This window comes from Gallus gallus, chromosome 8, assembly GCF_016699485.2.
Source record: "Gallus gallus isolate bGalGal1 chromosome 8, bGalGal1.mat.broiler.GRCg7b, whole genome shotgun sequence".
Taxonomy (NCBI): Eukaryota; Metazoa; Chordata; class Aves; order Galliformes; family Phasianidae; genus Gallus; species Gallus gallus.
The window spans coordinates 26,979,397-27,002,769 of NC_052539.1; the positions used below are offsets into that span (position 1 = coordinate 26,979,397).

Here is a 23,373-nt window from a genome sequence, read left to right on the forward strand (position 1 = left end):
GTGGTTGCAGGAGGGGTTGGCTTGTGGGAGAGGTGGCATTGCTTGCGATGGGTGCTCACATGGAGATGATTTTGGTGACTTCTGTCTGGGTGAAGAGACTGGAGAAAGGCAGTGGGCCAGGTGGGTTTTGCTGCTCCTCAGGGGGGCTGAATGGGGGCCTGAGCATGCTGAATTGTACCAGAACATCGTGGTGAGGAGCTCTGTTAGATGTCACGTGTAGCTAATAGTTCTTCAGGAGCTTATGGCAGGAGGAATGCAGCAATGGATCAGATACAGCAATCAAAGTAGAATGAAATCAGAATGGCATTCGGACTTGGCCAGGGGAACAACAGTGATTATTACAATCACTTCCATTTGTTTCAGTATCACTCAGCCCAAACCCAGTTTGATTACATACTTTGCTTTTGGTTTGCTTTAAGCAGCGCCATGTGAAAAAGGACAGATTGGAAACCAATGTCAGTAATTTCAGTGGGCAACGTTAATTCCCAGCACCTGAGACTCAAGTCCATCATGCACCTTTGATGACATGAATTCTAATCATTTCAGCAAAACAAACTTCATGAGCCATAAACTGAGGGTGGAGGTGGCTCCTCACTCTTCTGGAGGATCAGAGCCTCACAACAATTATTGGCCAGTAGTTCAGTGACTGAAGAGTACAACAAACACTGAAGCTCAAACTAGAATCACAGCATGGTCAGGTTGGAAGGGACATTAAAACCTGCCTGGTTCCAACCCCTGCTATGGGCAGGGCTGCCACCCACCAGCTCAGGCTGCCCCAGGCCCCATCCATGGCCTTGGGCACCTCCAGGGATGGCACAGTGTCTGGAGAGCTGTGATTATTTTGGAACACAGCTGTTGCCCATCTTGAGACAACAAAGGAAAAGGGTGTGAACGACACAGACCTCAGTGCATCTCCCTTACTGCAGAGGTATGGGACACTCCTTGCACGCTTCAGGTGGGATCCATCCAAACCATTGACCATTCCCTCTTGATGCCACCCAAAAGCAGTGCTACCTTGGACCAACCATGCTGCTATTAAAAAATTGGGCTTCTACGAGTGTTTTAAGAGGAGCAAGCGAATCATTCTGAGCACGTGGGGGAAATTCAGCAGCTCTGACAACCGCACCGTGTTTGGTATCATCTAACTGCCTTGATAGAGATGTCAAACGTGAGAAGATAGCAGAAGACTGCCTGGCAATTTAATTGGCTTACACTTTTGTATATCCTATTTTAAAAGTAAGGCCTTTAAAATGCGATTTGGACAAGAAACTTGTGTGGGGCTTTATCCCAGGCAGTCTCACAGCCCTCTTAGCAACAAAAACAGAACAGCGCTTAATACGAGCTGCATGTACGGTTGGATTTATGGAGTATTCATTATTTTAATAGCACTTATTGACTTAGGGTCAAATATCTTTTTCCAACATTTTTTTTATTTAAGGAAAGAGCCCGTATGTCACAATCTCATGCCTCATCTAATTGGATAAGTGTTTCCTTTGTCCTTGAAACCGAAAAGTAGAATGCGTATCCAGGAGCTACAGAATGAAAAAGCATCTGCCTTTGGTATTTGGCATGCCTCAATTAAAAAACCCGCTGCCTGTGCTATAATTTTTTTGAATTCTGACCAGCGCACTTCTGCTCAGATTCAAACAGACAGTTCTGAAGGTCGAGCTGGGGGCATTTATAAAACAAATCCTTTGGAACAATACGTAGAACATTAATGTTTTACATACAACAGAGAAGAGGCCTGGAAACAGTGGCGCTAAGTTTGCGGTCGTGCTGAAATCACAAGTCTGTTTTCAGCATTCCCTCCCGTTCCCACGAAGCCCATGCTCAATATGCACAAAACACTTCCATCTTTAAAAAATAATTGAAAAGGTGCACCCTGAGGTTCACCAGATCGATCCCTCTGAATTATTTTATTTAGGAGACACTTCATTGTGTCAAAGATGTAATGGAGAGGTTACGACGCCCAGCCTTCAGAATGTCACCGCATTAAAATGGGGCATTGTGGAGAATGCTAAAATCCCCGTAGCAGACTCCCAAGCAAAACTGACAGATTTATGAAATATGAAAATTCTTATACGGAGTTTAGATAAGACATAGGCTGCTGGGAAAAGGAGCATTGCGGCCGGAATCCTTCTGTGCAAGTCCTGCAAACATGGGGATGAAGCTCAGCAGCCCCACTTCACAGTCCTCTGCCCTTCCCTTCTGACCCTGGGAGCGTTCACTGTATCTTGGACATGCACATCGTTTTGCAAGAGCAGTATTTCCCAGCACACTTGATTAAATACCTCCCCTTGTTATTTATTGCCCATTAAGAAACATATCTTCTGCGTGTACCTTCGGCAGACAGAGATCTTTGCTACCAACTGCAGAGCTCAGCATGTCTCAGGCCACAGCATTTACTGCAATGATCTCAACGTGGGACTGCAGCTGAGAGCTCCAGCACTGCAGATCAGGGCTACCTGCTTGAGATTTGCCCTACTTTGCTGCGTTTTGCATGTCTTGGTACATGCGATAACACAAGATGTCCAGAGGTTTTTTTCCCTTCTCCTTGGGGAATCTCCCCCCTTGGTGCTGCTGGAGCTGCGATCCACCACAGCACTTCTGGGCTGCAAAGTTTCAAGTGAAACGGAAGGGCGGGGGAAGGAATGACAAGTTCTTTTCACTGAGATTCTCTCCCCAAATGGATTTGGCAGAGCCCTGCTCTGTTGATCTTACAGCAAGGTTTATCATTTGTGCAGGCTGCTGCCCGAAGGGGGAGAGGATCTTTGAAGTTCTGACTGATGGAAGGGTCTCCCCCGGCTCCCTCTCGCACATATTTTAAGGGTGGGGACTGAGAGATGCTCAACTGCCCTGAGTCAGGAAATTACACGACAAATTAAACAATTACGTGTTTTAGTGCCGAGCAGCTACTTAGATGCTTAGTGCCAAACATGCATTTAACATGAGCTCCACGGGCATTTACAGTTTCCCCATTACCTGCAACTCAACATCACATGGCTTTGCTGTATGTCAAGAGCACCCTTGCTCCTCTGTGTACACCTTGAGGAGATTTCTTTATCATTTATTACAGAAGGCACTGCCTGGACACTGTTGGAGTGACAAGGACTATTTCCTTAATTACTGTACATTGATAATAGCATTTACTCTGGCAGCTCCAGTGCTATTCAATCAAGCAAGATTCAATACAAAAAAGCTGATTTGCCAAAAAAGAGATTAGCATAAGTGCCTACAGTCACATTCTATTTTTGAAGGTAAAGCTACTGTGTCTGTGAGCTTGCATGTGGGAACTTTGTAAAGAGAGATTAATCTAGTTTATCTCCTTCAAAAGATGTTTGGGGAAATCACAGAGAGTCAGTGTTTAGATTCTTGATAATATTTTTTCTGTAAACATACACAATAAAGGACTGCACAGAAAGTGCTAATCAGAAGCAGGAAGGTGCATTTTTTTCTCTTACGTGAATGCAGATATTTGTTGTGAAAAATTCCGTGCTCTCTGGTTTGCTGTTGCTGTTCTTTGTCATTTGATCAAGTGGTGACTGTGGCTGCTGCACTTTAAAATTAAATGCTATTATTTATGGTAGAACTTGTGCTAGTTAAAAATGCAGAGCTCAGCACTATGTGCGTTTGTAAGCAGAAGGTTAAGCAGGACGTTTTAAATGGTAAAGCAAAGGGCTTAATCAAGGCTGAAGAGCAAAATGCAGTGGGATAACAGATATAGTAAACAGGCATTAATCACCATACAGGCTTAATCCAGGTATTAGGCGGTCTTGGGGCTAATATGAAGACTCACATAAGGACTCATTCTATCAGCTCTTAAGTATGTGAATAACTTTATTCTTGGGAGAAATTTCTACGAAGTTAGAGGCAGAATATGGGCCCGGTCTTGCAAGTGCCTTTGTAAAATGGTCATTGCACAATTACTTTGCCTGAAGGGGATTTCTGAATTAGAAGACATGTGCAGGGGTGTGGCTCAGGAAGGAAAAAAATTGGACAGCCAGAGCATTAGGAGCCACTTTTCCATGTTTTTTCCCTTGACACTGTCTGTTCCTGTGTCATCAAAATCCCAGCTAAGTACTGCTGGCCAAGGATGGGCCAGATAAAATCACGAAGCCGCTATCATCTCGTGGGAGACAGCTCATTGTCTTAGCGACAAATTTAGTGCCTACAAATCCCGGCTTAGAACATAGTCCTCCCCTAGCTATAATCCAGCACTTGCAGACTGGATTTGTGTTAGTTACTGATGAACTGAAATTCCGGTTTCAAGAAGAGAACAGCACATCCATAGGCATGAACTTCACTAAACAAAGTTCTTTTATTAGATGCTTAGAAAGATTGAAGTGTTTCCACCTTTAATTTGACATCAAAATTCCAGGCCTTCATATTAATGTGCATGTCACATGTACTGACACCCCAGCAAAGGAACCCCAGGCCCAAGGAGGGATGTGGCATTCTAGCCAAGCTCGCTACCTCTGCAACCGGACACGTAGACTCACAGCAAGCACAGAGTGACCTAACCTGAGGGAAGGAGAAGGAGATGGAAGTGGGGAACGGGGTAGATGGCCGCAGTTTATCTATTCAAGGAACAGCAAGATGGAAAAAAAAAATCCACAAACCTTTAATTGTGAATGTAGAAGAGGGACAGTGATGTAACTGTTCCCAGGGAACACTATTCTTATTTTGTAGAGGGAGGTGAGCCAAGATACTTAAGCTCTAGAGAACCTTTAACACAGGAAGCTATTTATCATAACAAGCTTGGTTGATACTGCTCCCATACTGAACCAATTAGATTAGCCTATTTCGTCATACTTCATAACTTGGGATGATAGGTTTCCAAGCATGGTACAGTGCAGTAATTGAATTTTGATCAAACACACATGGCCCATAACCCAGTATGTGAAACTTTCAGAACAGTTCACAGCTTTTAAATATCCAGTCAACATGTTGCCAAAAGTACAGGATGTACTTGATGCAAGTGGGAGAGGAGGGGGGAGCACGAGTCCACGCCGTAACTTGGTACAGCTGTAAAACAAACATTTTTTTGTTCCGATTCTGTTCCTACTTTAGTGAAGGAGCTGGGAGGAAGACAGTGAATGTCAAGTAAGCCGTTTTTCTCCCCAGCCCCCACGCCCCCCAGGCACACATTTCCCTTTTAACATTCTTAGATTACCACAACCTTTTAAATTCACTATACTGTACTTTCATACTGTATTAGACACACCAGCAATTATGTTTGTTAGCATGACACATCCATTGCTTACACTTAGTTAACAAAATAACTTAAAAGTCGCATGCATCATCCTCTTAATAGGGTTATAATCAATGGGACCATGGAACGAAAGCCCTAAAAATTACCCCCCACCTCTGCATTCCCCAGGCTCCTGCCTCTGCCAACACAATCCATATGTCGGGCAGTCTCTTCGGGCTCAAGGTGAACGCTCCGTTCTTTGCAGTCAGTGATCTCCTCTTACATGTTCCTGCTATGTTTTTCCCCACAGTAAATCCAAGGAACTTTGAAGAAAATTCTGCGTAAAGGAAACAGAATACATTAATAATTTAATTCCTACTACTCTCCTGACTGAGGGCAAAACACCCACCACAGAACAGGTTCACAATGAGGAACCTTGTGCTAGGCTTTATGCAGAGTGAGTTATGGCCACCCGTATCAAAGCTGCTCTCTGGCCTCACCTAATGGCCTGGCATGCCTAAGTGATAGGGCAGGGTAACCACAGCCCCTGCAGATGGTATCTGCTGACTTCCTAGCTCTGAATAATGTGGCCTGAATGGCAGCTGGAGGCAGAGCAACTCTCCCACCACCCTGGGGGCATTTTGGCCACCCAAAAGGGAAGCACCATGGCAGGCAGAACCTCAGTATTAGCTGAGCTGGTACAAATGGCATAAAAGGTGGGAATTATTGCAAGAGACCTCTAAAGAGGGGGTAGGATCACACACTTTACCCAAGAGCTTCTGACTGCACTCTGTGGATCATCTGCCTCCAAGACAAGTTGCACTCCTGCTCTGCAGTACAGCTGTGTAAGAAAAGCAGCCACAGGTTCCAAGGTACTTTTCGGGGGTAACGTTTCATTCAGCCATGCTATTGGCTGGGGACAGCTATACTGCACAGCTACAAGCACCCTGTCTGAGACAGAGCGCAGGAGGATGCATTGAAACCTTTCTCCCTTCCCCTGCCACTCTCAACTAAGTTATGATGCTGCAGAGAAAGGACAGGAGAAAAAAAAAAGGAATGAATTCAGCGTTCAACTTATCAAACTTGGTCTGGGTCTCAGCTCAAATCAAGGTTAAATAGGCCTGTTCTAAGCCTCTTAAAGATAGGATTTATATAGTAATTACAGTAATGGAAACTGATCTTGATAATTTTTATACGGCCTAGAATTCTGCTGTGTCATATGCATCTGCAGAGCCCAAGAAGTGCGCTTCTCGGAGAGCACTGCAGTCTTGAAAGCAGCCGTTCAAATGTATAATGGAGAGTTATCAGAGCATGGGTATGGTCGAGATATAATGAACCACAAGGAATCAGAAATCCTGGGAAAAGCGAGGCTCACATACTTGAGGAAAGTTGTATTTTTAAAACAGCTCGTTTTCTTGGAAGTTTCTGGAACTTGATCTTCATCACCATGCTGCAAACAGCACTGAGAATGCCCTTTCATTTTTGTATTTCCTCTCTTTTCCTTTGCTACAGCCTTAGGTCTAGAGAGAGCAAAATGCTTCTTGGCCAGCTGCAATCCTCACATCCTCTTTCCAGTTTTCTCTGTTGTGCAAGGAAAAATACAGGAGTGCTGTCTTTGCTGCACGGTAAAGAAAACCTTCAGCAGATTTGGAGATCTGATAGGGGGTTTGGCTCCACCTTCAGGAAGCAGAAGGCAAAGAGACAACACGATTTTAAATTTCAGACATACTTTCTGCCAAAACTAAGCCTACAACACCCTTGTACAGACATTGATTCCTCTCCAGTGTGTCTTTGCTTCATACATGTAAAAGATTCCCTAACCTGATGCTGTGCTATTTCTATGTTTTTGATTCAGCTCTGAAGAGTCCAACTCCTCGTGGAGCTTCCTGAGAACTTGTGGAAGGATGTCCCAAACCAGCCAACAGATCAATGAACAGCTGACGTGTGGACAAAGGAAAGCAGCTTTGAGGTGAGAAAAGAAAGTCGCTACACATAGGGTGTTGTAGTCCTGTATCAAATATTATCAGCCGTTTACACCCTCGGTGCTTAGGAAATTTTCTCGTGTGCCTTACAGAGATTAGAAAGGTTCTCTGAGTAACACAGATGAATTGAGAGGACGAAAGCTGGAGGCGTCTTCATCAAAGTTCAGCCCAGAAAAATACCTGAGTAAGGCTTTTTTCTCCCCAGATTCAGGCAGTAAGTGCAGAGGATGCAGACTAAACAATCTCTCATATTTCACCTCTTGGTTGACTCTGAAGTTGAAAAAGTATGTACCCAGAAAGTAGTAGCTGGTTAAAAAACATTATTTAAATGAATTAAAATGCATTCTTTTAAAGAAGCTATATAGTGACCTTCTATAATGATGAAAATGACAAAGCAATTAGAGATGATACTACCCTCAGTTTGAAAGACTGTCCCATGTATCAGAGAAGTAACAGGCAATCACACAATTGGTGACAGTCCTGTAAAGCAATGCAAGTGTATGGCTGTTTGTGAAACCATGCCCTTGGTGTTTCCCCAATGGGGCACTCAAGCACCCAACCCAATGTTACTGCATTCAGCATAGTTTCTAGAGGAAACTGGTTTGAAAACTGCAGAGCAAGCAGCAGGGATGGCTCTCAATACAGAAATGGACTAAACACCTAATGAATCTAAAAATAAATAATTAAAAAAAACCCCAACACTGAGAAGAGATGCGAGCAGACTGAATAGACATCGCTGTGTAAGCAAATATAACTGAATATACTCCTGAGGAACAAAGGAAACAATTCTTGATGGGGTGACAACAGATGTTCTCCAAAAAAATTCTAACGGAGCATTTCAAACACAAAGACTTTCCTGTGGAGCTGAGAAGTTTTACTGGCAGACACACTGGTAATCCATCTTTGGAAACATAATAAACCCTAACATTTAAGGTGCTATCACGTCCTGAAGGCACAAGTGATATCTTCATGTAGTAAGCGGTGGGTGGTGGTAGAGAGGGAAACAGTTGAGATAACAACATGCTGTCACAAGAAGTTGTTGTAGCATGGTCTTGATTTAAATGGCTGGAGGGATAACTAGTCAGAGAACTTGTTGTAAAATAGCCTTTTGAAAGTGTGCTCTCTACGCAAGTGAAAGATATGCAGGTTGATCTCATAGAACGATCACAAGCCACAGCAGTTGACAAATTGTGTGGGCACACCTAAGTGCAGCCACTTGTACCGTGTGAGTGAAGGCAGTGCGTCGAAAGCCAAATGTTCCTATTGGTTACTGCCATTCCACATCATGGTTAAGCATATTGCAGAAAACTCTAAAATGTAGCCTGGGGGGGGGGGAATGTGCTTTTTGCAATGACTGAACTGCTCTGGTACTTTGGGAAGATCTTGATTTAATTATTTAATTCCTGGCTTGGTTCTGCAGCATCATCACTGACTAGCTTTGCATAGGTTTTTCAATGTGAGGCACTTCAAATTCTTTTTTTAAACTCCTCATTATTATTATTATTATTATTTTATGCCTAAGATACAGAATAATACTTCTGTCTTTTTGGATTCTTGAAAGATCTCCTAAGCATCTGCAAGGCAAACATATCGTTTTTCTGGAAGCAAGGCAGGAGGATGACACAGTATATTGTTTAATTGCTTTTATTGCTTTTCAACTATTTTTGAGAAAAAGCTACGACCAAGAGAGAAAATTATTCCAGTGCAGTAGGAGCCATCAGAAGCACAGAAATGCTAAGATGGACAAGTTGATTGACAGGTGAATGCTAAAGCAGACAGCAACACAGAAAATCATCATAGGACAGACGTTTTGGTAAATATTACCGTAGCCAATTTATTATTAACACAGTGGGACAGCTTTACATCTTGCATCACACTTTTCACAGTCCTTATGGTAAACGTGCCGTATCTGACAATTACAAGATGAAAACAAAGACCTCACTAACTCTCTACTGGCCCTGCAGTACTATCTACTTACTCAGTTAACCCTCTCTAAACTTCAGCTGTGCAACTAAGCAACTGTGTTCAGTTATATAACGTAATTTCAGTCATGTCCTATACAAGCTGCAAAGGTTATGTCATCTGTGACATTAGTTTCTACAAGACTCCACAGAAAATGGAGAGGGTTATGGAAGAAGTGGAAAGTTGTTAGTTCAGGAAGAGAATGATGTCAAATGCTATCTAAAGAGAAGAAAAAAAAGCTTGTGCTAACGCTCAAAATGCCGTTCTATCTGGTCACCCTTCTTTCTTGCTGCTATGACAAAACAGTGCAGTCCTGAGAGGTGTTTTGGGAGGTATTGTGAGACATCACAAGTAGAGGATTGGGATGAAAGAATCCAATAGTGGCTTTTTTTTATCCTTTGGATTGGTTCTGGATAAATCTTCTGTTTCTACAGAAACACTGTAAATTAACTTAGAATAACCGATCTTTCTCTCTGCTGACCACTTTATTCCTGGGAGTAACAATCTATCTGACAGACCTCTTAACTAATCATATTTTCATCTGATTCACACAAAATGGACCCGGCATTCTTTTTAAGATAATGAAGCACAAGATGGACTGCTGCAGTCACTAAGTCAAGCCCTCTGCTACTACTTGTACATATGGAGATCCATTTCAAAATGTAATCTTATGAGTTCCCCAAGATCTTTTTTTTTTCCAAATTGAATTGCACATAGTATTGTGCTATTTTCAGAGCTATATTATCAGCTGCAGGGTTGGAAAACAAAAAGCAGACAAGTCACAGGATGATACGAGCCATGGGATTTTATTTGATTCAAGCATTTATTTTCCATCCACTTCCTGTCTGGTTTTGAAAGTGCTCTTTTCAGAAACCAAAACTGACATGCATAAAGAGAACTCAGTGAAAGACAAAAGGGAGATGCAACAAATATCAGGCAAGCGAACAAAACTAATGGAGTATTCTTCTCTCTTTGAACCCACAAGTAGAGTGTGTTAGCAAGTATTCCAAATTTATGTCTTTTCATGTGAAGGAAATAATTAATGTTAAGTACAAAGTGTTGTGTGTGGTTGATTCTCATTACATCATATGTCAGCTTTCACTGATTTGGAAAGCAAAACAGGATTTTTATTTTACAAAGCTTCCTGTGCACCAAGTCTTAATGTAAGTTTAAAACAGACCAACAATTGTGCATTTAATCAATTCAGGCGTCTAATTTTTGTAAAATACTGGTTGCCAACACTACTAACATTTTGAAAGTTTCATCTGAAAAGCAAAAGAATAGCCCAAATTATTGAAGAAAATCCACACTTAAGTTTATATAACATGGATGTGTCATTCTGTTACTGCTGGTTTTCATAAGAAGGTGAAGGGAATGTTTAAAATTGGTCAAATAGCATCAAGATTCTGTTGACACGTTTTCTGTCTCTGTGTATATAGTTTTCTTTGAAGAAACATCCATGTAAATCTTGGCTATCCTAAAGAATTTGGTCAAAATGCTTTGAAGGACACAGGATTTATTTCACAGAAACACAACTGATTAAAAAGAAGAACCTTCTAAGGGCTTTATTCAAACAATTCACTTTTTGGACATTCTGTATCTGTAAAACAGATGCATATATTTCTTTTCAGTAAAAAAGGAAGTATGTATTTTACTATGGGTAGTTGCAAGGGAGGGGGAGAAAAAAAAAAAAGTAAAAAAAAAAAAAGGTCAGAATAACCAGAAAAGCTATATGGTATTCTAATCTCAGAGCACTCCAATGGTCACCTGTCTATTTTGTCACCCATGGTACAATTTTTTAAGTAGACATGTTCCTACTGCTGATCAGCATTGATCAAATTGTACAGCTTGTCCCAAATCTGTCTTCAAACTTTACAGAAGGAATTGTTTCAGTTAAAAGGATTTCACATGCTATGCCAGTATAAGTTTGAGGGCCACCTGGACTTTACCTAACAGGATAGAAAGAAAGGCCATTTCTGTGGTTTTGGTTCATTTGCAAACTATGATACAGACACTTCTGAAGACAGACCCAAGTGCGTTTCTGGCTCATCCATGCTAAAACTCTCATTGGTTTCAGTGGACTAAAGACCAGTGCAGTTCTTCAGAACAACAGCCTTCCCTCCCTATAATCCCCTAAATTATACTGAGATGCAGAATAACATTGGTGCAAATTGTGAAAGTCTGCATATTTCATGATGGTACAACCTCACCACAAGCACCATGCTCACAGAAACAGAGCAGTCAAAGAAACCTGGCTCCTTTGTGGTAAACTCATTCACTTGATGAATTTTCATATTTCATCATCTTTGTTCAACGTGTGTCTAATCAGTTCTGATGAAGTGTAATTAATAAGTCATCAGCAATTCCAGTGAATGACTGGATCCGTCTGTAAAACTAAAGCGCACTTCTGCATATGTGACACTTACTGCCAGGGTTAAGGGTAGGTCTGCATTTTCCTGAACGTTGTGTTGGTAATAGTGAGCCGTGTGAGCCTCGCTCCGTAATAATCTATAATGTAACTAGAGCCATCAGAAGGTCCAACAATCTACAAGAGAAAAAGAACCAAGACTTTTCAATATAAAGTGAAATATACACTTTGTGCTAATGTCTCAATTATTGCTAATTTTCCCATCATAAAATTAGTCATGCTTAATTACCCAAACAGAAACTAGATTTATTTTGAAGTTATGCTGTAGTTTAACTATTTTAGCGAGTGCTGTCTCAGGAGGAACGTTTCCCTGGGGCTTCTAATCAACCAAATTACATAGCTGGGCACTGGTGCTAGGTTAAGCTGATGAGGATTTGAGTCACAAAATCAGGCTTACAAATGAGTGGGTCCCAAACCACTTTTCTTGAACAAAGGCAGGAAGGTAGGAGAGAATTAGGCTGATGACAAGAGCATTTGAAACACTGCACAGGTAAGAAACAGAGAGATAGAGAGAAGATCATGGCGTTTTTGTTCTGGAAATGCTAAACTGATAGAGAGTCACCAGGGAGATGAATAAGGAGAGATGAAAGATACTCTCAGTGTGTCTGTAAGCCATGAGGCAAAACCCACTGATAGTAAAGCAAGGAACTTGAGGATACATGTACTTTAAAAGTTGAACATTTTTCTATTCACTCATATAAATAATTTCTACATCCTCAATGTATTTTGAGTTCGCTATAGGCAATACATAATTTGTGCTCAACAGATGCATTGTAAAATAAGACAATTTGGCAATTAAATGATGTCACAAGATGTCACCCCAGCTGGGGATTTAACCATCCGGAATCCTACAGTAACAGCTCTCTGGTGATGTGGGACTTAGGTTTGAAGAGGCAGGGAAAAAATGGGCAATGTCTTCTCAAGTGCATGCTGCTTTAACATCCCAGGTGATGGGCTCCACCAGTACCAAAGCACATGTAAATGCAGAACTTCAGGACTCTGGGAACACCAGGACACCTCTCAGGTGTCACAGAAAGAGCTCAGAGGTTCTGATACACTGAATTTATGGTGCTGTAGATTCCAAGCTATTCCTTATAAGTATTTGAAGACAGTTCATCTATCTCATTTTAATACAAACAGTAAGTATCCTTTGCACCTGTGTTCTGCAATATCAAGCTGTAAACAGAGCTACAAGAAATGCCTTGATTTTTCAATCCATAACAGTTCTTAAGGTTAAAATGCTAACAAGGAATTAGTAAGCAAAAATTTAGCAAATACAGAATCGTATTTTGCTTTGAAAGCGCTAACTTACCTGCATTGAAATAAGTATGAAATCAATTAAGCTACCAATTCCACAAAATCCTACAGTGCAGAACTTTAACAAACCTAAAAAAAAAGAAAATAAAATTTAACAGTAGCTTTAAGCCAGCATCTATGAAGTCTGTATGTTGCTGGTTGCGATCACATCCCAACTCTCTACTATATATAGGTATATATATATGTATATATTTAGAAACAGAACTGAAGTCAGATATCTTTAATTATCAGGGGAAATACCATCTGTATATGCATCCTGAATGCACTTGAGAGATTTTAAAGTAACGTTCTTTTAAACTGATATATATTCTTACACAAGTCAAAAGTTGATAGTCAAGATACTGGAAAATCTCATGTATTTGCAAACAGAAGAAAATCCCAACTTGGGCTACAAAATTTACTTATGAATAGAGGGAGACTTCCTATCGTGAGTTGGAGCATGTAATGACTTGACTTACAGAACATGCCACTTCAGAGAATCATTTCAGTATCACTTTTGTAGTTTTGCTGAAATATGAATTTGTTTTGAATATATACATGTACATATACAGAAACACTTCTTTTTAATCAGTATTCCAAGAAGGGTGGGTTTTTCATACAAACAAATGAAAGATTCATAGAAAATATATGGGAACAGCAACTAGCAAATAAATGTTTCATTGAAAGGCAGACCACTTTTGGAAAGTGTGTTCAGAACAAAATTGACTTAATTTTTTTTACTTTTTTTAATATCAGTAGTTTCTTGTACAATCAACATAATATGAAGTGTACTATATATATTACAAGTTGATAGTTGCTGAACTAAGCAAACATCTAGGTTATTTTGAGAATAAGAAGACATTTGTCTCTTTACCTAGGAACAGACAGTATGAAGAGGAATGCATATCTGCTGCACTTACATTAGTTATAGGCCATACTGCTCAGGGAAAACTCTAAAAGCATATCCTTACTGTACTTCCAGGGACCAGTATGCTTCTGAGACATGGAACAAGCATGCTGATAACAGCACCCAGGGTAGTACCTTGTGGCACTTCTTGCCCAGCAACAAGTTGTGCTGTGCTGCTAATGCCTGACAGTGAGAAAGTGCCCCAGTTTTCCCCAGCCAGCTCTCAGTCCGACGCCTGAAGGTCTCCTGACCTCTGCCTCCTCCTCTGAGCTCCCCTCTCCCTTAGAAGCAGCAATCTGCCCGGCACACCACCTACTCTCCCCCATGCCCTGTTTCTGTGGCTACACATGGAGGAGAGTGGGGGAGTAGCGGCTTGCACACTGTGGGAAGAGCATCTCTCCATCTGGAGACAGCTCCCATTGCTGACAAGATGAAACGTGCTGATTTATAAACTCTAGTGAGACAGTTTATCATCATTCCCTGGAATGACGGTGTAGTCAGAGAGAACAGAGAAAATACATCTAATGACCAAGAGGATGAATAGCAGGACAGTCTTTCAGCTGATTAAAAGAAAAGCCCACATGCATATTACAGCTGAAGTTGTGCCACTTAAACGTGCAAAAACTCAGTGCATCAATGTCTAGAACAACTCGTTCCCAGAAGCTGACGGGTGAGATTTGCTGTGGTCAGACACGGTTGGCCTGGGTGAGTGCAAACATTACATAACAAAACAGAAGGGAAAGAGCCACCTAAAAAAGCTAGCCTTAGGAAACAGTGGTTAACATGATTAAATTGTGTCAAATTTTTGGTGACCACATTTATTCTGTTGCTACCTCAAGTGCGGTCACCATTTAAAATATTTCTTTGTGACCCTCATTATGCCATCTCTCCCCAGCTGCAGTCCCAAAGCTCGCCATCAGTTCACCTTTTAGGAGCCCAGCAGTTCCCTTACCATGCTGGTTCCAGCAGTGGCTCCAGTTCACTCAAGGAACCGTCCGCACCCTGGTGAGCCACTCGGCGTTACGTTACTGGATGTAGTACTATTTCTGAATGTGGCACATGTTTCTGGAGTGAGGGTAAAGTTGATTTTTTTCCTGCCCAGAAGCAGCTCGCACTGAGAAAATAACCTGCTCCAAAGCACGGGGGTAAAAACAGCAGTCTTAGGTGGTAATAATTCATGCTTAGTTCACAGTGTGTGGGAGAGGAAAAGCTGCCTTCCTAGTTTCTTCATATTCAGTAGCTTGTTTGTATTTGTGTTCTCTTTAAGATAAGAGGAGGGGGGGAAAAGCAACCAAAAAAACAGCATTTACACTCTTCATTATGTTTGCACAAAATATTTAAATGCTAATCCCTTTCTTTATCATTTTTGCCAAGGTACGGATGACCCAAAAAAATAATTTACCACCGTGAAGGAATCCAATTTATTGATTTTATTTTAGTTTCCTACTCTCGATTTTTTTCTTCTTTGGCTTCTAAAAGACAAATTTTTGTCTTTAGAGGAGTTTAATTTTGAGTCTTTTAACTTTGGGTACTGGCTGCAGTATATTTCTGTGGGGTAAGGAAGCATGAGCCGTACAGAATTCCTATATAGGAACAGAATATTTCCATCTACTGCACTACAATATATTGCAAAATAAATACTGCAAATTATTATTCCAAATCCAATGATATAACAGAAATGTGCACCTGAGCAACTCCCAAAATGTCTTCTTTTGAAACAGATGGACAAAATCAGAGCTAATTATGGAATCTCAAAGAAAAAAGACACAGATGCGAGATTAACCAGAAAGAATTTAAAAAAAAGCAAAAGACAAGGATTTCTATTTGATGGGCAGAAACTCCAAACTCCCAGCTGAAAGGACAGTAACGTTTAGCTTTTTCAATTCATTGCTCCATGCTATCTAGACTTAAATTTACTCCATTTGTCTGGCTCAGAAACAGAGAAAATCCAAGACAACAAAAGTAGTTCTAACATCCTAAGGTCTTCACATTATTTAAAAGCCACTGGCACCATCACCCTGGGAATCAGGTCCTAAAAGCAGTAAGAAGAGGTAGTTCCTATTAAAGGTCCCAGCTTCTGCAGAACTATTATTAGTACCATGAGCTGCCTTGGCGACAGCACTTGCCAGAATAAATTCTACATCCCCAAACACCGGGTTTACCATAAAGTTTGTCCCCTATTTACCTGTTAAAACAAAGTACCATTTAAGTAGTTGGCACATCAGTCAAAACTACTCCTGTTCCACTGGCTCACAGAGAATGCAGAGTTAAATACCAATGTAAAGCAGAACAAATGGCAATAATCATGTTTGCTTGTGAAGGTTTTATCTGCTGGATAGCTATATATCCATTTGTCATCACTGACTCCAACAGGATAGGAAGCAGAGGTATAATGACCCAGGATTTTATCTTATTTGAAAATGAAGTAAAGATTCTAGATGAAAATACCAAAACTATGACACTCAGCACTTTTTATTCAAAATATATATTCACACAAACAACTCAGTCATTACAATAAGCTTTACCTCCAAGTAAAAATAAGAAATAAACTTACCTAAGGCAGGATAGCCTAGATAAAATCTATCTGCTCCCAACCATCCAAGAAATAAGGACAGAGCCACTGCCACTTTGTAAGAGTATCCATTACTGCCAAAAGAAACAAGCAATGTAGACTGCAAAATATATTCACTCCTATTTTTGAAAATTAAAGTAGTGACTCATTTGCTGCTTCAGTTAAAAAAATTCAAGTCAGATTTGTTATTTGTCTTAAATTAACAGAGACAGAATTGATGTTAAGCTTTCAAACTTCACAGACATCTTCCACAAAGCAACCTCGGCTTTCCCAAGTCCAGAATACTCTTGCAGAATACTGATCCTTATGATTCTTATTCTGGAACTAAATCATCATTTCTTTTCAAGAAAGACATAATTCAGTTGCCGATACATTCCCAGTTTTACAGAGCATTTTCTAATAGGTCAGCCCTATTGAGACAACACCGGAAAGCTAAGAGGTGTACGCACACTGTCTGTGGGCATTAGCCTCACATCCAGCCAAATAGAGAGGAACAGGGTAGACAGGTGAGATGTCAGCAGAGACAGTAATTGCAATGAGATCTGAAGGAGAAATGAACCATGGCCGCTGGCTGAAGAAGCCGCAGGAAGGCTTCAACAAAAAGGATAAGACGTGTAGCTCTCCACGTACTACACACTAAGAGCAGTAAATGGCACGCACTCTCACAAATGAAAAGAACTGTGAATTGTACGAGGATATCAGTGGCAGACAGACACCTTGAAGTTATGCATCCCATGGCCAGTCACACCAGACACACAGACAGAACAGGCTTCCTGAGATCTGTACTAATTGGCACCGTTCTTGCCAACAGCTGGAGTGATGTGGCCACCCAACCATTTGCAATTTTCAGTCACTGCTGATGTGAACTTTATGCTAATAGGCAAGCTAGAAATGTACAGCTCTCGGTACTACAACCATCCTTTGCTGCATTGGCGAAAAACTACCCACTGAAAAGAGCAGAAACCCAAATGTAATTAGGACTTTAAAAAATTCAACAATTTAGTGTTCTGATATGTGCATTAATATGTGCCAGCAATTACTTAATAAGCCCAAATTAAACTCTTGGTTGACAGTTGAATAAAACATAAGAGTTTCACAAAAGGCAGTAGCTGAGAATGGTCCAAGCACCTTTATTAAGCACTTTCAATGCCAAATAAAGATCTACATTTTTGCTTATTATCTAGATTTACTGACTTTAAAACTTAATGGCAACATTAAGTGATTAAATGATGACTCTTACCTCAGTATTTGTTATTTAGTGCTTATTAGCAACATAGGACATGCTGGGCATTTCTGGAACCTAATGTAATGCAAGTGACCATCTTTAGTACTGTCTTGTTTCCACTGTAAAGAACACTAATCGTTTTATTTAAAAATTGAGGTAAATTTGGAAAATGTTTATCAACCGAGATGTAGCAAGAAGTCATCCCAGGACACCAACACATAGAACTCTTGTATAAAAAGTGGGAACATAGTTCTAGATGCTTCTGATCAGAAACAGTAATGAAGCAAAGTTAGCATCAACACTGCATTGAGATGCCTTTAAGGGGAGAACAATCTGCACCTCAGCAACAAAACTGAAGGGCAGAAGAAATCCACCAGGAAGTGGAAGCATGTGAATGAGGGTATATCCACTCCTGTATATTCTTTCTTATTCATTTTTTCAGATAAAAATATGTGCTGAAGACTAATCCGCCAAGTAAGAAAATACAACTTCCCACTAATCTAAAGCAATTTCTATAATTGGGTAAAAATGCAATTCCTTTTCAGTTGCTTTTCCAGTTTTTCTTACTTTTTGGCCTATTCAGTCTTTCTCTGTGTGTTTCTCCCAGTTTCTATGTAAAAGCTTCTCTTCCTGCTCTTCATACCAGTTGATACTACACATGATGCTGCTGTATGTGACAGTGTTTTCTGTGCTCTTTCAGCACCTCTTAGCACTGCTGGAAGGCCTGCCCACACTGAACTTCAGGACTTGCACAGCCTACCATTAGCTTCTTGCTCGGAATGATAATACTTGAACAATATATATTTTGAGTAATCAGGCTTTATCATATATTGCACTTTGTTTGAGTGTCAGTTTGGGGAATTCTAGAATTTGGCAAAAATCTACATCCAAAACATGAAATTAAAACTAAATCAAATCAATCACAGCTCCCAGTTCTTTGCTGTAGCATCATGATTAGTAACTATAAGCTTTCCCATGAACAAATTCTAGGAACAACTGAATTTGAATACAACCTCTTGAAATAGGCTCATGGTCTTGCTCTAAAAGAACAGGATCCCAGAACTGCTGCTAAATTAGGGTTTTGGCTAAGGACAGCATGCTCATCTGCCCCTTCCAAAAGCCAGGGGCAAAAATTAACCTGCTGCCCCCACACTGGGACAATCCTGCTGTAGGAAGATGCCTTCTCAAACCAATTTTCTGGTTAAATGATGTGCGGTTATTTGTGCCAGAAGACAGCTAGTTTTCATCACATCTCAGATAAGATATTGGAAAATCTCCAAAAAGCAGCAGAAAGTGTAAGTGTGTTGTTGTAATATCAAGCTGGATAATCCTGCTTAAAATAATGTTTCTAAGACTTAGGTAAAAATACTTTATAAAAGGCTGAAAAATGATTAGACTTTTTAAATAAACATACATAAGAAGGATGGTCATATTAATCTTGCTGCCATTTTTACCTGGTTTGGAAGCTTTACCAAGGGCATGCCTATTTAACTCTTCCAACATTTACAGCTGATTCCAGCAAGCCCCCAAAGGGTTCTCTTACACCTCTCTCATACAATCATAGGATTGGAAAAGCAAGTTGTTTTCGTAGTTTGACCACTGATTATTTTATTACAAATAATAGTCACTGCAAAGTGACAGACATCAGAAGAGCAACATTTTTCCTGCCTACATAGATTGCCTTAAAAAAAAAAAAATCAATTTTATTAAACGAGTGTAGTTCATCTTATTCTCAGTCCCCATCGCAGATGGGACTGAAACACAATTGCTTCTGGACAAAAACGTGACTGAAGTCTATTTTGCCTGCATTTAAATTTGATTAGATTTAATAATATGTTTTCTACAATTTGCTGAGCTCTGACTGTTGAGAAGACTATATAGAGAGAAAATATTTATGAAACTAAGAACAGAGCTGTTCTTCTGTGTTAGACAAATTATTGAGCAGTATCACATCAGAGTTATCTGCCCACTAGAGCGAGACCAGGGTTAACTCTAACCCAAACCCTGTGAATACACAGCAAACATTGCAACTGGAGTTGTAACTTCCACAAATTCCAGAGCTGGACAAAAGAATAAGATAAGAGAAACAAATGGTGCCCACAGGTGTTCGATGATCATTAACACTGGCCAGTTGGAACATTTATTGGTTTTCAGAGCTTTCTGTTGCTCACAGTGTGTTTCAGAAAAAAATCTAGGTCTACCATTTTCAAGTTTCAGAAGCAGGCTCTTAAATGACATGCAAGACTTGATAAAACACAAAGGTTATTCAAAGTTAGAGAGCAATTCCTCTAAAGGAAATTTTCAGGGAACTGAAGAAAGACTAAAGCTCTCCAGTATTTAGGCTGCAGCTACAGGCACACTTCAAATCAGCATGAACTGGCTGCTGAGCAGTGTAGCACATTCCAGCCCTCCTTCATCCACTCTTTCTTACCTTGAGTTACCCTCATCCCAGTTGCTTGCTGGCACAAGCACTTGAAGTGACTGTACTGTGACTCAGACTGGGGAACTGATCCACGCTAGTTCAAACATAAATCACTTCCCTGATTGAGTACACAGTGAAGTACCTCAGGGAAAGGGATGGAGAAGAGTCCCTAGATAGCTCCTTTCAGCAGCTGTGCTGATTTTAAGCATATGTGAAATGTAGCCTTGGAATTTGTAGTAATTCTTTGCCAGAGTAAGTACTAAGGTAGAGCAAAGACACAAGCATAAATAAACAAGCAAAAAGTGTCCAACACAAAGACAGATTCACTTATAAACACACGTGTTGTATCCTTTTATTACTTATAATGTTTGTTTGGAGATGAAGTACTGGGCAACACGTGTACAGTATTCTATATTCTTCCCTCTGTCAAGGCATCATACCGTTTTAGAAAAATTTCAGTGTAAAACAGACAATATTACTAAGGATGATGGCGTACTTACACGTTACGACATGCAATAGGCTTGTAAAATCCAACCTCCTGTCCAGTAAAGACTTTTTCTATGCCAAGGTAATCTCTGCAAGTAATATTTGGTGCTGGCAGGCACTGAACTGAGGACAAAAAATATTTGAGATTAAGCAGTAACTGACTGGGTATTGTGGAATTTTTCTGGCAAGACAGAAAGTTACACTGTACAACAGCTTTGATACAGAGCACTCACAGGCATGTTATGCAAAAAACTTTTTTAAAGCAAGACCTATGACTAACTTGTCCTTTTGCACAGCACAAAGCAAAATACAGAAACCTAATTGCTGCCAATTCTGTTGCCATTTCCATTTTTGCTTCATTAGGAGACAATGGGAGATCTAATAGAGAAAAAGAATCATGTGAACAGTCAAATATTGGAACAAGCTGCCCAGAGAGACGGTGTAATCACCATCCTTAGAGGTTTTCAAGATGAGTGGACAAAGCCCTGAGCAGCCTTCTCTGAATTCACTGCCAATCCTGCTTTGAGCTGGAGGTGGGCCTGTATGACTTCCTGAGGTCTCTTCCAACCCAAACCGTTCCATTATTCTAAGCTGAGGCTTGACTTATAAAAGAGCCAAAGTGGAAGGCACAGCAGAAATTGACATCTGCTAAAAGTCTGCAATGTTATTTTAATTACCAAAATATTTGACACTCTTCAGTGTTTTAGTGAGTTGTTTTAAAAGAAAAGAAAAATCCAGTGCTTAACCCACTTTCTATCACCTTTCAATACTTGCAAGTCCTGCTGATTAATTGCAACAGAACTGCTAGGCAGGTTCAACATTCCTTTCCGGATCTTCCAATAAAGGCAAGAAGACAAGGATTTAGACTTTTTAAAATTATTTTTTAATATCTACTCATATTGCATCCCAAAAAATTAAGTTCAGTTTGGACGCTTTGAATTAAACCCCTGTTGGTTTGGATGGTGAAACCCAGAAATGTTTATAGACTGTAGTAGTGCTTTAAGGATGAGCTATATGACTAACTTTTTATTACACAGATAATACTGTAAGAGGAAGTGACTGAGATACTATGGGGACAACCAAGCCTTCTGTATCTGTAAAAATTCTATACAGATATAGAAAAGAACATGTTAATTAATTTTGCAACTTTCCCCACTCTGAAGAAAACATATGGTGTATTAAATGCAGTAATATGGTAATTGGTTAGACACAACTACCAATCTGATCAAACTGCAGAACACTCAGCTCACTGACTGGCTGTTTATCATCAGGAACACATATGAAATAAACCAAGGGACCAATTTCAGCATGTTTCTGTTGTACGCCAAAGAACATCAAAATAAATGTAACTGCTTTCAAAACAGAGCCTCATGGCACCAAAAAATCTTGATGATGGAGGGCACCATCTTTCCTTAAAAGAAATTCTGAAGATTTTGAGGCTGTTCTGTCAGTTCTTCTAATAAGTGTGTGCAAAACAGAGTATGACAGGGATGGTTTGTTCTCATCACAGGAGTGGAGAAGGGAGCCTGGAGGATATAATATACTTTGAAGCAATGTAGAAGAAACCTCACGTAGAAACGCGGGGATCAGAAACAATGTATTTCTTCCAGTAAAGTATCCACCATACGCAAAGGTGTAGGCTTTCATACTAATGACATTACTGATCCCACGTTTTAGAAGCTCAGCTAGCAGGTACACAAATGCATGAATTGAGTACTTCCTTGAACAATGCAATTATCATCAATACACGTTGGAAATCCTTACCATATGCGGTGTGATTTGTGCAATTCATTGGTTCCTGCGTGCTATTATCTATTTTAGGCTCATCACACATATATGTTCAGGCAGTTGAGGAAAACATTTTTCATATCAAACACTCCAAGAGGTTTAACACTCATTTATTCCTCCCTCTTTCACCTCTGAGGATTTAAGACCTACCTTGATGTCAGCTTCCCTTCCTCCCCATCCCCCCAGTAGGAACAGCACATCAGCATGCTGCAAATCTGCTAATCCAATTTAATACACTGCTATATTGCATAAGCTGTGCGTTAATTAGCACTGCAGTCAGCACGACCTGAGGGGACCACAACATTTATCTGTCACAGCCTCTGCGTTGGGGCAGCCCCCCCAACCTCATTTCCTGCCTTATTTCAGTACAGAGTAGCTTCACACTGAGGCATTGGGCTGTGTCCTGACAATAAAAATAAGGAGATAGGGGGGTCAGGGGTCCCTCATCCAATAGGATTTTTTCCTTGAAAAACAAACACTCCAACCCCGCTCGCGGCCACACACCACAACAGCCCCAGATAAAAGCGTGGCACGGCACACGGCTCCCTCCCACCCCTTCCTCAGGGGCTCCAGCCCGGGGGGTTGCTCTGACCCCGCTCCTGTCCGCCCCTCACACCGGGCAGCCCCGGCCCATCGCCATAGCAACGCGCCCCGCCCGCGCTCAGGATATTGCCCCAGCCGCAGCTCCTCGCACTTGGGCGGCGGCTCCGGGCTCGCCGCTCCGTCCACGGCTGCGAACCACAGGAGAAGCAGGAACAGGGCCTCCAACTCGCCTCCCCGCCGCCCCGGGCCGGCCGGCAGCCGGGCGGCCATGATGGAAGGAGCGGCGGTCGTCAGCTGACCCGCGGGGAGGAGCGGGCCCACAGCGGGGTGAAGCACTGCCTTCGGGGGGGACGGGACGGGGGGAGCTGAGGTTGGGTCTCGGATTGCTGAAGGTGCTGCTTTGATATTTCTTTATTCATGCTGTTTATTTATTTTGAGGGGTTGACCTGAGCGAATATGGCTCCTGAGGCGCTTCAGCTCAGCGCCGAGGACAGAGCTTGCCCATACTAAAGATGGCGCTGGCACTGTCCCCTCAGCGGGTTCGTTCCCTGTGTAAACATGGCGGCGCCCG

The 23,373-nt window shown here is 41.1% G+C and overlaps 1 protein-coding gene across 1 annotated transcript; it reads right to left on the reverse strand.

Annotated features, from left to right (window-relative positions):
- Nucleotides 1-4,299: 4,299 nt before the first annotated feature.
- TM2D1 (TM2 domain containing 1) lies at nt 4,300-23,094 on the reverse strand. The gene is made up of 7 exons (XM_001235552.7): nt 22,930-23,094; nt 22,236-22,309; nt 20,486-20,594; nt 16,321-16,412; nt 12,876-12,949; nt 11,562-11,680; nt 4,300-5,528 (listed from the first exon to the last, which is right to left on the reverse strand). Exons 1-6 carry the CDS (start codon nt 23,070-23,072, stop codon nt 11,570-11,572), a joined length of 603 nt encoding a protein of 200 aa, XP_001235553.2. The 5' UTR covers nt 23,073-23,094; the 3' UTR covers nt 4,300-5,528; nt 11,562-11,569.
- Nucleotides 23,095-23,373: the final 279 nt, after the last annotated feature.

What these genes read in the sequence shown, in the direction of transcription:
- TM2D1 (XM_001235552.7), bottom strand. Translation starts at nt 23,072, where the DNA reads ATGGCCGCCCGGCTGCCGGCCGGCCCGGGGCGGCGGGGAGGCGAGTTG. An exon ending in GAGGAGCTGCGGCTGGGGCA is followed by an intron (nt 22,310 to 22,929) that starts ATATCCTGAGCG and finishes AACTGCCTGAAC; the next exon opens with ATATATGTGTGATGAGCCTA. An exon ending in TCTAGGCTATCCTGCCTTAG is followed by an intron (nt 12,950 to 16,320) that starts GTAAGTTTATTT and finishes CTTTTTTTTTAG; the next exon opens with GTTTGTTAAAGTTCTGCACT.